At 37.6% G+C, this 17,948-nt stretch overlaps 1 protein-coding gene across 23 annotated transcripts in view; it reads left to right on the top strand.

Annotated features, from left to right (window-relative positions):
- Positions 1–17,948, top strand: part of SENP7 (SUMO specific peptidase 7) — a 164,341-nt gene that overhangs the window by 83,543 nt on the left and 62,850 nt on the right. For 13 of the 23 annotated variants that reach the window (XM_060416974.1, XM_042232290.1, XM_060416902.1 and 10 more), the window contains one exon: positions 2,002–2,196. The exons of the other annotated variants lie outside the window; for them this stretch is intronic. In XM_060416974.1, coding sequence (XP_060272957.1) covers positions 2,002–2,196 — 195 coding nt within the window. The remainder of the gene's footprint in view (positions 1–2,001; positions 2,197–17,948) is intronic. 23 annotated transcript variants of the gene reach the window in all.

Raw genomic sequence — 17,948 nt, 5'->3', positions numbered from 1 at the left:
ACTACATTTTAGAATTCAGTAATGATAGGGGACCATGAAGAGTATATCATCAATTCTTAAAATGAACTATCAACTAGTGTATCAAATTCTCTCATCTCTTAAAAGTAAGTAAAATTTAAGGGGACGACAGAGAATGAGATGGTTGGATGGCATCACCGACTTGATGGACATGAGTTTGAGTAAGCTCCAGGAGTTGCCTGGCATTTTGTATTCCATGGGGTCACAAAGAGTTGGACATGACTGAGCGACTAAACTGACTGATTTGAAGAAAAATAGTTCTTACTTGAATAAAATTCTCCCTTCTAACAATCCTACATTCTCCTAAAAGATTGAGAACTGCAGTTGAGTTTCCTTTATTCATTTCACAGCAATTCCTAGTGTGAGATCAGATAGAAGAAATATTGAGACTCCTTACTGGTCTTTTGTTGTCTTCATTCCTACTTCAAATCCAGGATTTTAAGGAGGGTTCTGTCAGGCATCAAATATACAAAGCAGACAGTAATAAATAGGAATCTTTGAGGCTTAAATCATGAGAGGAGAAAGAAAAATATCTTTGTTCTTCACTCTCCACAATTCATGATTGTGCTAAGTGGCTTACTTAATTTCCTTTCTTCCTTCACTCAAACTCTTGAGTTCAGAGAGTTGTATTTACCATAGCCTTGTTTTAGATCATATCCACCTTAATCAACCCAGTACTTTTTTGTGGAAGTTGTGCTGGAAGTGGATATATTTAAGGATTCCTAAAATATCTACAGAGAGACTCAGTTATCTGGATGCTGTGGCAAGTTAGTATTGAAAATGGAGTGTAATGGAATAAAATTAAAAAAACCCAAAAGCCCAGGTTCTTCTAGGAGCTAGAGTTGGGCAACCATTTACCTTTTATGAGCTTTGAGTTCTTCATGTTTAAAGTAAAGAGGAGACTGAATTATTTTACAGTTGTCCTAGGATCTGAAATTCTACATTGTGGAACATAGTGAAAAGAACACAGTGCTTCTATTCTATAGTGAAAATCGAAGGATACCTCCGAGTAGTACAGCAAATGTAGCAAAGTACAGGGAAGCTCACATTATTTACTTAAACAAAAGTACTTTGGTCCTTTCTAGATGTTATCTGTTATTTCTCACAAAATGTCAGTGAAGTGCTGCAAGTGACAGTCAGGGGGAACATCTCATAAACAGGAGATAGGAAAACTTAAAGAAAATACTAACACAAATTTTTAAAATCACAATAATTTGATCTAGGCCTGTCAGTTCAGGGTCAGGTATTTACCTTAAAGACGTCATTGTAGTATGGCAACAAGTATCAGTTGTTCATAATAACAGCTGGCTAAATAGAAGGTTAGGGCATCCTCTTCTGTTTAAGGCGATACCAGGCTTGCATTACTAGTTTTTATATGAATCCCACCAATTTAAAAATTACTCTTTGCTCTTCTAAACATTAATTTTTTTGACCCTTTTTCCTGATTCTATTATGTAAAGCATATTTATTACCATCAATATATGTGCTGTTTTTCTTAAGTAATCTGTCATTACTATAGATGCAGTATGAATGATGTCTTTCTTGTTGGATTTAGCATTTATCATTTGCCAATTATGAATATGTTGTTATTTACCAAGGACCTTTCTGTTGAAAGAGAAGAAACATTTTTTTGAATTGGTTTGTAGTTTCTGTATTTTTAATAACTACTGGAAAAGAAAACCCATTTTCTTTTTTTGAGAAAAATTGGTTAAAATTTTTAAGCAGTTCCAATAGCATCCACTAGTATAGTTAAAGCCATATAGTGGCAGGCCAATCTATGCCAGTCTATAAGATGTAAGTACTTCCAGAAACAAAAAAAGAGTGTTTGTCCAAAATATTGAGTATTTATGGATTGATTTCCAGGATGGTATAATTCTAATAGCTTACTTATGCTAAGTTGAAAATGTTTGAAACTTCAACTTCCTAGAATTTTTTTCACTGCAAATTTCAGTATAGTACAGTGTTTGTTATTTTATATGACAGGAAACCCAGAGTTATATTGACGAATATCCTGGGAACGAAGTTAGGAAGAAAATACATAAAGACCTCATCTGTAACTGAGGCCAATTTGGGTGATACAGACAACTTGCAATCAGAGCAGCTTTCTTCATCAGCTGATGGCAGCCTAGAATCTTGTCAAAATCTAAATCCTCACAAGAGCTTCTTTTTATCTGAAAGGTATGTTTAGTGATAACTCTACTCAAAATAAATTGTGCACTTATTCTCATGAGCCTTCTTCTGTTCTCCCCTGACAAATGTGTAACTGCTAAATAACTAGTGTTAACTTTTCTCCCCTGGTGACTGGAATTGCTATGGGAACCAGCATCCCATAGTTAAGAGTCAGTTTCAGAAACTACTGGTCACTCTGCTTGTGTGTGGGAAAATGGATGTAGGCTTGTAATGAAAATTTAGTTACCTACTGCATCTTTTCTGGTGTAATTGAAATTCATTCCCCTGACATATATCTATTCCTCATCTTTCTTTGTCCTACCCACCCATCTGTTTTTCCATCGATCCATCCGTCCCTTCTTTTCTTTGTCACTGTTTTTATACTCAGATTCTAGAACTCTGCCTAGCCACTAAGCATTTGCTGAATGAGTGATTGTATGTATTCCTCACCAAAAACATGATATGAGGTAGCTGAAATTGGTACATAGTTTAACTGTACTAATAAGAGTAATGGAAATCAGCAGTGCCAAGTGGCACTGGTAGTAAAGAACCCACCTGCCAGTGCAGGAGATGCCTGAGACAAGGGTTCAGTCCCTGGGTTGGGAAGATCCTTTGGAGGAGGGCATGGCAATCACTCCAGTATTCTTGCCTAGAGAATCCGATGGACGGAGGAGCCTGGTGGGCTACAGTCCATATGGTCACAAAGAGTTGGACCTGACTGAACTACTTTGTAGCAAAGTACTAGGAGAGGCTCATATGGTGGTTGTAAATACGAAAAAAAAATTGTGGTTAAAAAGCTCAGGGATGTCAGTTAGTACATAGTACTAGATATTTTAACTTTCATTTACTGTGAAACTCTATTTTATTTTCTGCTTTCTAACAATACAATAAATAGTTTTGATCTGAGTGAAAAATTGTTGATCCAATCTTAATTGCCTTTCTACCCCTAATCATCCAAACATAACTTCTGGTTTGTATTTCTCTTTTAAGGCTAATTACATTGAAGAGTATTCATAGTTACCTTTTAAAGTATCTATAATAAATTTCTTACTTTATAACATTCTGTTTTTATAAATTCTGTTTATTTCTTATTAGCATAAATTTTATGCGTTTTTTTTTCTTTTGGAGAATATTTTGTGTTTCACTTAGATTCTACTTAGCAACAATGTTAACTTTATCCTTTTTCTGAATTTGCTGGAAAAAAAAAAGAGCGTTTCAGTGGCATTATCCAGTTACTAATAAATTTAATGCATAATCAGAGGTAGTAGAAATGCATTTTATCATTTTGCACTAAAAGTGTTTATATCTTTGTCCTATACTAGACAGTGAGGAGAGATACTGGTAGCTTACAGTAGCTTACAGATATCAGATTCATGAATTCATGATCTCTGAAGAAGATTTAGTTTGGGGACCAGGGACCAGGCTTGATCACTTAGAGCTTTTGTGTGGCAGAAGTTTTATTACAGTGAAAAAGGATAGAGAAAGCTTCTGATGTAGACATCAGAAGAGGGACAGAGAGTGCCCCATCACTAGTCTTAGCAAGGGAGCTGTATACTTTTTGAGCTGGTTATTAACAGTAAATCAAAAGAATGCCTCAAGGTTGTAAAGGTTTTACCAGACCCACTCCCACAAGATAACAAGATTAGTCATAAGGTTTTGTTAAGGAGAAACATGTCCTTAGCAAGGTACATTTTTGTTAAGTCACTCAGTTGTGTCCGACTCTTTGCGACCCCATGGACTGTAGCCCACCAGGCTCCTCCGTCCATGGGATTCTCCAGGCAAGAATACTGGAGTGGGTTGCCATTTCCTTCTCCAGGGGATCTTCCCGACCCAGGATCAAACCCAGGTCTCCCACATTAGAGGCAGACGCTTGAACCTCTGAGCCACCAGGGAAGCCCTACATTTTTTGTTATATTACCATATTTTACCATTAGTACAGAACTTAAGGAAGAACATACTCTTGAGCAGGATGAGTTGTTTTGTTGTGTAATCATTAGCTCTGGGCTTTAAGCTAGGCTTAAAGATTGTTGCCGTAACAACTCAGGAAAAATGCCTTATGTGACTAAGACCAAATCCCTTACACAGTATTATGTGGTAACATACAGTGGAACTGACAAATAGATTCAATGGATTAGATCTGATAGAGTGTCTGAAATTTGGAAAACTCAGCAGTGGCCACAGGACTGGAAAAGGTCAGTTTTCATTCCAATCCCAAAGAAAGGCAATGCCAAAGAATGCTCAAACTACCACACAATTGCACTCATCTCAATTTACTTTGCAGCTAGTAAAGTAATGCTCAAAATTCTCCAAGCCAGGCTTTAGCAGTACGTGAATTGTGAAATTCCAGATGTTCAAGCTAGTTTTAGAAAAGACAGAGGAACTAGAGATCAAATTGCCAACATCCAATGGGTCATGGAAAAAGCAAGAGAATTCCAGCAAAACCCTATTTCTGCTTTATTGACTATGCCAAAGCCTTTGACTGTGTGGATCACAATAAACTGTGGAAAATTTTGAAAGAGATGGGAATACTAGCCCACCTGACCTGCCTCTTGAGAAACCTATATGCAGGTCAGGAAGGAACAGTTAGAACTGGGCATGGAACAACAGACTGGTTCCAAATAGGAAAAGGAGTAGGTCAAGGCTGTATATTGTCACCCTGCTTATTTAACTTCTATGCAGAGTACATCATGAGAAACGCTGGGCTGGAGGAAGCACAAGCTGGAATCAAGATTGCTGGGAGAAATATCAGTAACCTCAGATGTGCAGATGACACCACCCTTATGGCAGAAAGTGAAGAGGAGCTAAAAGCCTCTTGATGAAAGTGAAAGAGGAGAGCAAAAAGTTGGCTTAAAGCTCAACATTCAGAAAACGAAGATCATGGCATCTGGTCCCATCACTTCATGGGAAATAGATGGGGAAGCAATGGAAACACTGACAGACTTTATTTTGGGGGGCTCCCAAATCACTGCACATGGTGATTGCAGCTATGAAATTAAAAGATGCTTACACCTTGGAAGGAAAATAATCACCAACCTAGATGGCCTATTGAAAAGCAGAGGTATTACTTTGACAACAAAGGTCCATCTAGTCAAGGCTATTGTTTTTCCAGTGGTCATGTATGGATGTGAGAGTTGGATGGTGAAGAAAGCTGAGCACTGAAGAATTGATGCTTTTGAACTGTGGTGTTGGAGAAGACTCTTGAGAGTCCCTTGGACTGCAGGGAGATCCAACCAGTCCATCCTAAAGGAGATCAGTCCTGGGTGTTCATTGGAAGGACTGATGCTGAAGCTGAAAGTCCAATACTTTGGCCACCTCATACGAAGAGTGGACTCATTGGAAAAGACTCTGTTGCTGGGAGGGGTTGGGAGCAGGAGGAGAAGGGGGCGACAGAGGATAAGATGGCTGGATGGCATCACTGACTTGATGGACATGAGTTTGAATGAACTGTGGAAGTTGGTGATGGACAGGGAGGCCTGGCATGCTGTGATTCATACGGTCGCAAAGAGTCGCACATGACTGAGTGACTGAACTGACTGACTGACTTGACTGTCTGAAAAACTATGGATGGAGGTTCATGGCATTGTATAGAAGATGGTGATCAAAACCATTCCTAAGAAAAAGAAATCCCAAAAGGCAAAATGGCCTTACAAATAGTTGAGAAAAGAAGAGAAGCGAAAGGCAAAGGAGAAAAGGAAAGATACACCCATCTGAATGCAGAGTTCCGAAGAATAGCAAGGAGAGATAAGAAAACCTTAAGTGATCAGTGCAAAGAAATAGAGGAAAACAATGGAATGGGAAAGACTAGAGATCTCTTCAAGAAAATCTGAAATGCCAAGGGAACATTTCATGCAAAGATGGGTACAATAATGGACAAAAAAGGTATGGCCCTACAGAAGCAGAAGATATTAAGAAGAGGTGGCAAGAATACACAGAAGAACTATACAAAAAAAGATCTAAATGACCCAGATAAGCACGATGGCATGATCACTCACCTAGAGCCAGACATCCTGGAGTGCGAAGTCAAGTTGGCCTTAGGAACCATCACTACGAACAAAGCTAGTGGAGGTGATGGAATTCCAGTTGAGCTATTTCAAGTCCTAAAAGATGATGCTGTGAAAACGCTGCACTCAGTATGCCAGCAAATTTGGAAAACTTAGCAGTGGCCACAGGACTGGAAAAGGTCAGTTTTCATTCCAAACCCAAAGAAAGACAATGCCAAAGGATGCTCAAACTACCACACAATTGCACTCATCTCACATTCTAGTAAAGAAATGCTCAAAATTCTCCAAGCCAGGCTTCAGCAATACATGAACTGTAAACTTCCAGATGTTCAAGCTGGGTTTAGAAAAGGCAGAGGAACAAGAGATCAAATTTTCAACATACATTGGATCATCAAGAAAGCAAGAGAGTTCTAGAAAAGTATCTACTTCTGCTTTATTGACTATGCCAAAGCCTTTGACTGTGTGGATCACAACAGTGGAAAATTCTGAAAGAGATGGGAATACCAGACCACCTTACCTGCCTCCTGAGAAATCCGTATGCAGGTCAAGAAGTGACACTTAGAACTGGACATGGGACAATGGTGTGGTTCCAAATTGGAAAAGGAGTATGTCAAGACTGTATATTGTCACTCTGCTTATTTAGCTTATACACAGAGTACATCATGTAAAATGCCAGGCTGGATGAAGCACAAGTTGGAAGTAAGATTGCCAGGAGAAATATCAATATCTCAGATATGCAAATGATACCACCCTTATGGTAGAAAACAAAAAGGAACTAAAGAGCCTCCTGATGGAAGTGAAAGAGGAGAGTGAAAAGGCTGACTTAAAACTCAGCATCCAGAACACTAAGATCATGGCATCTGGTCCTATCACTTCATTGCAAATAGATGGTGAAACAGTGGAAACACTGAGAGACTAGACTTTATTTTCTTGGGCTCCAAAATCACTGCAGATGGTGACTGCAGCCATGAAAAGAAAAGATGCTTGCTCCTTGGAAGAAAAGCTATGACCAACCTAGACAGCATATTAAAAAGCAGAGACATTACTTTCCTGACACAGTTCATCTAGTCAAAGCTATGGTTTTTCCTACAGTCGTGTATGGATGTGAGAGTAGGACCATAAAGAAAGCTGAGCGTCAATTGATGCTTTTATAGTGTTGGAGGAGACTCTTGAGAGTCCCTTGGACTCCAAGGTCAATCCAGTCAGTCCTGAAGGAAATCAGTTCTGAATGCTCATTAGAAGGACTGATGCAGAAAGTGTAGCTCCAATACTTTGGTCACTTGATGCTAAAAACTGACTCATTAGCAAAGACCCTGATGCTGGGAAAGATTGAAGGTGGCAGGAGAAGGGGTTGACAGAGGATGAGATGGCTGGATGGCTTGCTTGCTGCATGCAGGCTTTCTCTAGTGGCGGCAAGACAGAGCTACTCTCCGGTTGTGGTACATGGCTTCTCACTGCGGTGGCTTCTTGTTGTGGAGCACATGCTCCAGGATGCACAGGCTTTAGTAGTTGTAGCTTGTGGGCTAAGTAGTTGTGGGTTAAGGGCTGTGGAGCACAGGCTCAGCAGCTGTGATGCACAGACTTAGTTGTCCAAGGCCTGTGGGATCCTCCTGGATCAGGGATCAAACCTGTGTCTCTTGCATTGGCAGACAGATTCTTTACCTGTGAACCATGGCCGTGGATTTTGTATTTCTTACATGAGTTTTCTCTTAAGTCTTTTGTGTATTGGGTGTTTCATTTGTTTCTTACTAATTTGTAAGAACTCTTATGAAAGGTATTACCTCTTTGTTATATGTATGGGAAAAATTTTTTTCAAGTTTGTTTTTGTAATTTTACTTTGTTTATAGTAACTTCTGTGGCACTGAGACTTAAAAGTTTTATTTTGTAAAATCTGTCAGTTTTTGACTCCTGGTTTTGATTTGCTCTTGGGAAGACCACCTCAACCTGAAGTATAAAAATAGGTTAGTCAGCTGATGTTTTAATTTATGATTTTTAAAAATGAGGTATTAGACCCAGAACAACTGGCTGGAGATAACTTTTTTAATTGAAGTGTTGATTCCTTTTTGCCTTTCTGGAGTCTTCTGCAAATGTTTATAGGTACTTGGGTTGCTTCCACCTGTAGATGATTGTGTATAGTAACACTGTTATGAACATCAGTGTACATTTATCTGCGTTTCTATATACTTTCAGTTCTTTTGGGTGTATTTCTGAAAGTGGAATTTCTGGATCCTATAATTCTATTATTAATTTTTTGGAGAACCACCCTACTGTTCTCTGTGAATGTAAAACTACATCATTTTACATTGCCACAGCAGTGCACAAGGGTCCTGGTTTTTTTCGCATCCTTTGTAATGCTTGATATTTACTATGTTTACATGGTAATCATTCCAGTGGATGTGAACCGATATCTTATTGGGGTTTTGACGTGGTTTTAGTGTTATTGAACATCTTTTTCATGTGTTTATTGGCCATTCATGTATCTTCTTTGGAGAAATGTGTATTCAAGTCCTTTGCCCATTGATGAATCGGGTTGTTTTTATCTGTGAGTTTGGAAGTTCTCTCTATTCTGAATATTAATATAATCATAAAGTATGATTTCCAAATATATCTCCCATTTTGTGGGTTGTCTTTTTACTCTTATTGTTACTGCCATTTGATGTACAGAAGTTTCAGTTGTTTTTTAATTGAAAATTTTTTTTTCGGTAATGCCATGTGGCACACAGGATCTTAGTTCCGTGACCAGGGATTGAACTCGTTCATGCCCACTGCAGTGGATCCATGGAGTCTCAACCACTGGACCATCAGGGAAGCCCCCAGAAGTTTTCATTTTGATGAAGTCCAGTTTATCTGTGTTTCTATTTGATGTCATATCCAAGAAAATACTCCCATATCCAATGTCTTGAACATTTTCCCATATGCTAAGAGTTTTATAGTTTCAGTTTATGCTTTTAGGCCTTTAATCCATTTTGAGCTAACTTTTGTGTAAGAGTATTAGGTAAGCATCCTTCTTCATTCTTTTGCATGTGGGTATTCAGTTTTTCCAGCATCATTTGTTGAAAAAGCTGTGCTTTACCCATTGAAAGGACTTAGCAGCCATTTGAAAATCATTTGACCATATATGTGTGGCTTTATTTCTGGGTGCTATTGTATTCCTTTGGTCTCCATATTTGTCTTTATGCTAGTACCATATGTGTTGATTATTATAGCTTTGTAGTAAGTTTTGAAATCAGGGAGTTTGATCCCTCCAAATATGTTGAAGATTGTTTTGACTCTTGTTGTATATACATTTTCAGTTCAGTTCAGTTCAGTCACTCAGTCGTGTCCGACTCTTTGTGACCCATGAATCACAGCATGCCAGGCCTCCCTGTCCATCACTAACTCCCAGAATCCACCCAAACCCATGTCCATTGTGTCGGTGATACCATCCAGCCATCTCATCCTCTGTCGTCCCCTTTTCCTTCTGCCCCCAATCCCTCCCAGCAACAGGGTCTTTTCAAATGAGTCAGCTCTCTGCATGAGGTGGCCAAAGTATTGGACTTTCAGCTTCAACATCAGTCCCTCCAATGAACACCCAGGACTGATCTCCTTTAGGATGGACTGGTTGGATCTTCTTGCAGTCCAAGGAACTCTCAAGAGTCTTCTCCAACACCACAGTTGCACAAATGTGCAACTTTTTAATGTGCTGTCTAGGTTGGTCATAAGTTTCCTTCCAAGGAGCAAGTGTCTTAATTTCATGGCTGCAATCACCATCCACACTGATTTTGGAGCCCAGAAAAATAAAGTCAACTACTGTTTTCACTGTTTCCCCATCTATTTGCCATGAAGTGATGGGACCAGATGCCATGATCTTAGTTTTCTGAATGTTGAGCTTTAAGCCAACTTTTTCGCTCTCCTCTTTCAATTTCATCGAGAGGCTCTTTAGTTCTTCTTCACTTTCTGCCATAAGGATGGGGTCCTCTGCATATCTGAGGTTATTGATATTTCTCCCAGGAATCTTGATTCCAGCTTGTGCTTCATCCAGCCCAGCGTTTCTCATGATGTACTCTGCATATAAGTTAAATAAGCAGGGTGACAATATATAGCCTTGACGTACTCCTTTTCCTATTTGTAACCAGTTTGTTGTTCTATGTCCAGTTCTAACTGTTGCTTCCTGACCTGCATACAGACTTCTCAAGCGGCATGTCAGGTGGTCTGGTATTCCCATCTCTTTCAGAATTTTCCACAGTTTATTGTGATCCATACGGTCAAAGGCTTTGGTATAGTCAATAAAGCAAAAGTAGATGTTTTTCTGAAACTCTCTTGCTTTTTCCATGATCCAGCGGATGTTGGCAGTTTGATCTCTGGTTCGTATACATTTTAGGATAAGTTTTTTTTTAATTTCTGCAAGAAATGTCACTGTGGTTTTGATAAGATTGCATTGATCTGTAGATTGCTTTAGGTAGTATTGACATCTTAATAATATTAAGTCTTCTAATCCATGAACATGGGTTGTGTTTCCATTTATTAATATCTTCTTTCATTTCTTTTAGCCATGTTTTATAATTTTCATTTTGCAAATCTTTTGTCTCCTTGGTTAAGTGCTAAGTTTTTTCTCTCCTTGAAGCTATTGTAAATAGAATTATTTCCTTAATTTCTTCTTTTGTTTATTACCCCTAATCATTTTTTATGTTTATGTATGTGTATAATCTTTAGAGTTTCTTACATGCAAGATCATATCATCTGTAAACACAGAGTATTTTGTTCCAGTTTCAATGCTTTTATGTTTATTTTTCTTGTATAATTGCTCTGGCTAGAACCTCTGTTTATGTTGACTGGAAGTGGTGAAAGTGGTCATCCTGGTCTTATTCATTTCTCTAGAAGAAAAGCTGTCCATCATTCATCATTGAGTTTGATGTTTACTGTGTGTTTTTCATATATGATTTTTTCTATGATGATGTAGGTAATTTAGATTAGATTAGATAATTAGATTGTTGAGTTTCATTTTTTAGTCATCAGGAAAGGGTACTGAATTTTGCGAAGTACTTTTTCTGTATGAATTGACATGACCATGTAGTTTTCCTCTTTCATTTTGTTAATGTGGTGTATTATTTTGATAGATTCTTGTATGTTCAACCAGCCTTGCATCCCAAGAACCATGTTTTAATTTATACCAGCTTAATTTCATTAACATTCAGAACTGTGCTCCTTTATAGCTCTGCCCTCACATACTTTTAAGTCATTGATGTCATAAAATTATATCTTCATGTGTTGTTTGTTCAAAAGCATAGTCTAATAATTTAAAGAATGTAGTAGTTTCTTAAATCATGTATAAAACAAATGGCATATTATAAACCAGTTACAGTAATAGTAGATTTTATAATTATCTATGGACTCAAAGAGTCGGACACGACTGAGCGACTGAACTGAACTGAACTGATGGATTTACTTTTACCGGTTATTTTTAGTTTTTCTTACAGGGCTGGTTTTACTTATAGTGGTAATGATTTTCCTCAGCTGTTGTTTACCTTTGTTATTGTTGCTGTTCAGTCACCAAGTCATCTCCAACTCTTTGTGACCCCATTGACTGTGACATACCAGGCTATTACATTGATAAATTCTGGTATGTTGAACCATCCTTTCATCCCAGGAACCATGTGGTTAGGATATATAACAATATAAACCATTTGGGGTATTTTATTGAGAATTTTTCCTGCGTCTTCCACTATCTCCCAGAGTTTGTTCAAATTCCTGTCCCGTGAGTAGGTGATGCTTTCTAACCATCTCATTCTCTACTGCTTCCTTTTCATTTTGCCTTCAGTCTTTCTCCTCATTTAGGATCTTTTCCGAAAGAGTTGACTCTTCACAGCCAGTGGCCAAAGTACTAGAACTTCAGCCTCAGTCCTTCCAATGAGTATTTGGGGCTGATCTCCTTCAGAATGGACTGGTTGGATCTCCTTGCAGTTCAAGGCACTCTCAAGAGTCTTCACCAGCACCACAGTTCAAAAGCATTAATTCTTTGGCGCTCAGCCTTCTTTATGGTCCAGCTCTCACATCCATACACAACTGTTGGAAAAACTATAACTTTGACTATGTGGACCTTTGTTGGCAAAGTGATGTCTCTGTTTTTTAATGTGCTATCTAGATTTGTTTATCTTAGAATGTCTTGATTTTGTTCTCATTTTTGAAGGATAGTATGGTCAGATATAGAATTCCTTATTGACAGATTTTTTTCCTTTGAATATACCAATTCAGTGTTTTCTGGCCAGCATGGTTTTTGATAAGAAATCTTCTCATAATCTTATTGAGGATCTTTTGTGTGTGATGAGTCACTTTTTTCTTTGTGCTTTCAAGAAAGAGTTCTCTCTTTGCCTTTGTCTTTGGACAATTTAATTATAACATTTCTTGATATAGGTCTCATTCAGTTTACTTTATGCTTAGTTCCTTGGGTTTCTTGGATATTTATATTCATGCCTTTCATCAAATTTGGACTTCTTTGGTGATTATTTATTTAAATAATGTCTTTGCCCTTTTCTCTCTCTTCTCCTCTGAGATACCAGCAATGTGTATATTAGTCCCTTTCTTGGTGTCCCATAGGTCCCTTAGGTTCTGTTTACTTTTAAGTTTTTCTTCTTTCTGTTCCTCAGATTTGGTCCTTTTTATGGTCATATTTTCAAGTTTACTAGTTGTTTCTTCTGCCTGCTCAAATCGGCTTTTGAATCTCTCTGATAAAATTTTCATTTCAGTTATTGTACATTTTTAGCTCCAGAATTTCCTTTTGGTTCATTTGTCTTTTATTGATATTTTCATCTTGTCACAAATCATTTTCTTGATTTTGTTAAAGATTTTCTTTCTTTCTGTCTGTCTGTCTCTCTTTCTTTCCTTTTTCACCATGCTGTGCAGCATGTGGGAATCGTAGTTCCCTGACCAGGGGTTGAACCTGCGTTCCCTGCATTGGAAGTGCAACTCTTAACTGTTGAACTGCCAGGCAGGTCCCTGAGGATCTTGAAGATAGTCATTTTAATGTCTTTGCTTATTGAGTTTGCCGTCTGCCTTTTTTTTTTTTTTTTTTTTTTAGGGACAGTTTCTGTTGATTAGTTTTTGTTTTTTCCTTTGAATTGGCCGTTCTTTCCTGTTTCTTTGAATGCCATGTGATTTTTTTTATTGTTGTTGTTGAAAACTTGACATTTGGATATTATAAGATGCAAAGTTTGAAAGTCAGATTCTCCCCCTTCCCCAGCATTTGCTGGATTTTTCTCCCTTCGTTTGCTTAGTTTTTAAAATTGTTGCAATATGTCCCCATTCCAGGTCTTTCCATGTCTTTTCTGAGCCTTTGTCTTTCCATGGTCATGTTTGTGACTTTCTAAATTTCCTTGTAATGTTATTACTTTTTAATATCTTAGTCCTTAAATATTTATTTCCCATAAGGAGGAAATAGGAAAAATGAAGGGAAGAAACAGAACAAAATAGGTGCTAGCTCTTTAAATCTCCTGCATGTTGTTTTAGCTGAATGGGGAGACTGTTGCAACATGGTGATGGTTGTTACAGCAATGGCTGCCTGTCTCTATGTCTCCTTTTCCATAATCAGAGACAGCAATCAGTGGTCACAGAATACAGATTCCCAGTGTTTGAAAGATGGCCTTATTGCTCATCGTGGTGATTGTAAGCCTGTGCAAACTGTTCTAAGAACTTGGACTTGGCTACTTGTCTCAGAGCTGGGTATAGGTAACTGCTACCATCCAAACTGCCTTAATTGACCAAAGTTTCTGTTGAACCTTTTGGCTAGAAGTTTCAAGCCTTGAGTAGACTCCAGAACTCCACAGTTCATCGGATTCTGCCAGTGTTGTTGTCTAGACGAGAACGTGGCAGGTCGTTCCTACTCTGCAATTTTCCTGAGGTCACTTAGTATATATTTCATATTTTATGGTACAAAGATCCTTGATTTATTCTTGCTGATTTTTTTAGTACTTTTATAAATGTAAAAATTTCTAAGGGAGTGGGGAAGGATTGGAAGTTTGAGATTAGCAGATGCAAACTATTGCATATAGGATGGATAAAGAACAGTATCCTGCTGTATAGCCAGGGAACTGTATTCAGTATCCTGTGATAAACCATAATGGAAAAGAGTATGAAAAAGAATATATACACAACATGTATAACTGAATCACTTTGCTGTACACTAGAAATTAACACAACATTGTAAATCAACTATACTTCAATAAAATTTAGGATTCTATGTTGTTAAATACTGTTGAAAATGTAGTAATTGCTATATATTATACTATAAAGGAAGGCTGTAGGTTAATAATTTGATAGTTTTTTATTTAAAAAGTTTTTATTTTCAGAATTTTTACCCAGTTAAATAATACCATAATGAGTTGTTTTGTTAATAATTATCATGGGTGAGAAGATTGTTGGTAAAGACTTAATTAATTTTATGGCTACTCTAATTAGTACCAACTTGCTTTCTCAATTTTTTCATTTTGTCTTTTTTAACTGAATTAATTTTATTGATATGTTACTGCAGAATATTGTATTAATTTTAGATGTACAACATAATGATCTCATATATGTATATATTGCAAAATGATGAACAGTAAGTTTAGTTAACATCCATCACCACACGTGGTTACACTTTTTTTTCTTGTGATGAGAACTTGTAAGATCTACTATCTTAGCAACTTTCGAATATACAGTACACTGTTGTTATTAGTTATTACCTATAGTCATCATGCTGTACCTTGCATCCCCAAGACGTTTTTTCTTTTTTATAACTGGAAACTTTGCCTTTTTATCACCTGCAGTCATTTCATGCTCCTGGCTCTAGTAACTGCCAACCTGTTGTCTGTGTCTATGCATGCGTTGGTTTGTTTTTAAATTTAGATTCCCCACATAAGTGAAGTCATACACTATTTGTCTTTCTCTCATTTCACTTAGCATAATGCCCTCAAGGCTCACTAATGCTGTCACAGATAGCAGGATTTCTTTCTTTTTCTTTTATAACTGAAAAATATCCCATTGTGTGTTTATGACACATTTTCTTTATCCCTTCATCTATTGATGTGCACTTACATTGTTTCCATGTCTTCGTTATTGCAAATAATGCTTCAGTGAACATGGGGGTGTGTGTATCTTTTTGAGGTAGTGATTTTGTTTCCTAAGCATAAACACCCAGAAGTGGAATTACTAGACTGTATGTTCTATTTTTAATTTTTTGAGGTATATTCCTACTGTTTTCCATAGTGACTGCACTAATTTACATTTCCACAGCACTCCATATCTTTTCCAACACTTGTTTTTCTCTTTTGGTAATAGCCATTCTCAGATTTGTGAAGTTATACTTCATTGTGGTTTTGACATACATTTCCCTGATGATAGTGCATGTTGAGCTCCTTTTCATGTACCTGTTGGTTGCTTGTAGTCTTTGGAGAAACTTCTGTTCAGTTTCTCTGCCCACATTTTAATGAAATTGGTTTTTTTTTTGGTTGAGTTGTATGGATTCTTTATATATCATGTATTTTGAATATTAACTTCCTTATGAGATAGATGACTTAAAACTATTTTCTCCTGCTCCATAAGTTGCTTTTTCATTTTGTTGATACTTTTCTTTACTGTACAGCTTTGTGGTTCCACTTATTTTCTTTTGTTGTTTTTGTTTTGGTGTTTAATCTAAAAAAATCACTGCCCAAACCAGTTTACTCTCATGTTTTTTCCTAGAAATTTTATGGTTTCATGTCTTACATGTAAGTCTTTCATCTACTATGTGTTGATTTTTGTATATGGTATAAAATATTGGTCCAGTTTTATTCTTTTGTATGTGGTTGTCAAGTTTTTCCAGCATCAGTTATTGAAGAGACTATCCTTTTCCCATGGTGTATTCTTGGCTCCTTTGTCATACATGAGTTGACCACGCATGCATGGATTTATTTCTGGCTCTCTATTCTGTTTCAGTCATTTATATGTCTATTTTTCTATATTGTTTTGATTACTGTGGCTTTGTAATTTAGTTGTAATTTAGTTTGAAATCATGAAGGGATTGAAATCAACCAGATGCCATGATCTTCGTTTTCTGAATGTTGAGCTTTAAGCCAACGTTTTCGCTCTCCTCTTTCACTTTCATCAAGAGGCTTTTTAGCTCTTCACTTTCTGCCATAAAGGTGGTGTCATCTGCATATCTGAGGTTATTGATATTTCTCCTGGCAATCTTGATGCCAGCTTGTGCTTCTTCCAGCCCAGAGTTTCTAATGATGTACTCTGCATATAAGTTAAATAAGCAGGGTGACAATATACAGCCTTGACGTACTCCTTTCCCTATTTGGAACCAGTCTGTTGTTCCATGTCCAGTTCTAACTGTTGCTTCCTGACCTGCATACAGATTTCTCAAGAGGCAGGTCAGGTGGTCTGGTATTCCCATCTCTTTCAGAATTTTCCACACAGTCAAAGGCTTTGGCATAGTCAATAAAGCAGAAATAGATGCTTTTCTGGAACTCTCTTGCTTTTTCCATGATTCAGCGGATGTTGGCAGTTTGATTTCTGGTTCCTCTGCCTTTTCTAAAACCAGCTTGAACATCAGGGGGTTCACGGTTCACATATTGCTGAAGCCTGGCTTGGAGAATTTTGAGCATTCCTTTACTAGCATGTGAGATGAGTGCAATTGTGCAATAGTTTGATCATTCTTTGGCATTGCCTTTCTTTGGAATTGGAATGAAAACTGACCTTTTCCAGTCCTGTGGCCACTGCTGAGTTTTCCAAATTTGCTGGCATATTGAGTGCAGCACTTTCACAGCATCATCTTTCAGGATTTGAAATAGCTCCACTGTAATTCCATCACCTCCACTAGCTTTGTTGGTAGTGATGCTTTCTAAGGCCCACTTGACTTCACATTCCAAGATGTCTGGCTCTAGATTAGTGATCACATCATCATGATTATCTGGGTCATGAAGATCTTTTTTGTACAGTTCTTCTGTGTATTCTTGCCACCTCTTCTTAATATCTTCTGCTTCTGTTAGGTCCATACATTTCTGTCCTTTATTGAGCCTATCTTTGCATGAAATGTTCCCTTGGTATCTCTAATTTTGTTGAAGAGATCTCTAGTCTTTCCCATTCTGTTGTTTTCCTCTATTTTTTTTGCATTGATCACTGAAGAAGGCTTTCTTATCTCTTCTTGCTATTCTTTGGAACTCTGCATTCAGATGCTTATATCTTTCCTTTTCTCCTTTGCTTTTCGCCTCCCTTCTTTTCACAGCTATTTGTAAGCCCTCCCCAGACAGCCATTTTGTGTTTTTGCATTTCTTTTCCATGGGGATGGTCTTGATCCCTGTCTCCTGTACAGTGTCATGAACCTCATTCCATAGTTCATCAGGCACTCTATCTATCAGATCTAGGCCCTTAAATCTATTTCTCACTTCTACTGTATAATCAAAAGGGATTTGATATAGGTTATACCTGAATGGTCTAGTGGTTTTCCCTACTTTCTTCAATTTCAGTCTGAATTTGGTAATAAGGAGTTCATGATCTGAGCCACAGTCAGCTCCTGGTCTTGTTTTTGTTGACTGTATAGAGCTTCTCTATCTTTGGCTGCAAAGAATATAATCAGTCTGATTTTGATGTTGACCATCTGGTGATGTCCATGTGTAGAATCTTCTCTTGTGTTGTTGGAAGAGAGTGTTTGCTATGACCAGTGCATTTTCTTGGCAAAACTCTATTAGTCTTTGCCCTGCTTCATTCTGCATTCCAAGGCCAAATTTGCCTGTTACTCCAGGTGTTTCTTGACTTCCTACTTTT

Source organism: Ovis aries, chromosome 1 (genome assembly GCF_016772045.2).
Source record: "Ovis aries strain OAR_USU_Benz2616 breed Rambouillet chromosome 1, ARS-UI_Ramb_v3.0, whole genome shotgun sequence".
In the NCBI taxonomy this organism is placed as follows: Eukaryota; Metazoa; Chordata; class Mammalia; order Artiodactyla; family Bovidae; genus Ovis; species Ovis aries.
Note: the sequence above shows the minus strand (reverse complement) of the source record. Positions and strands in the feature narration are given on the sequence as shown.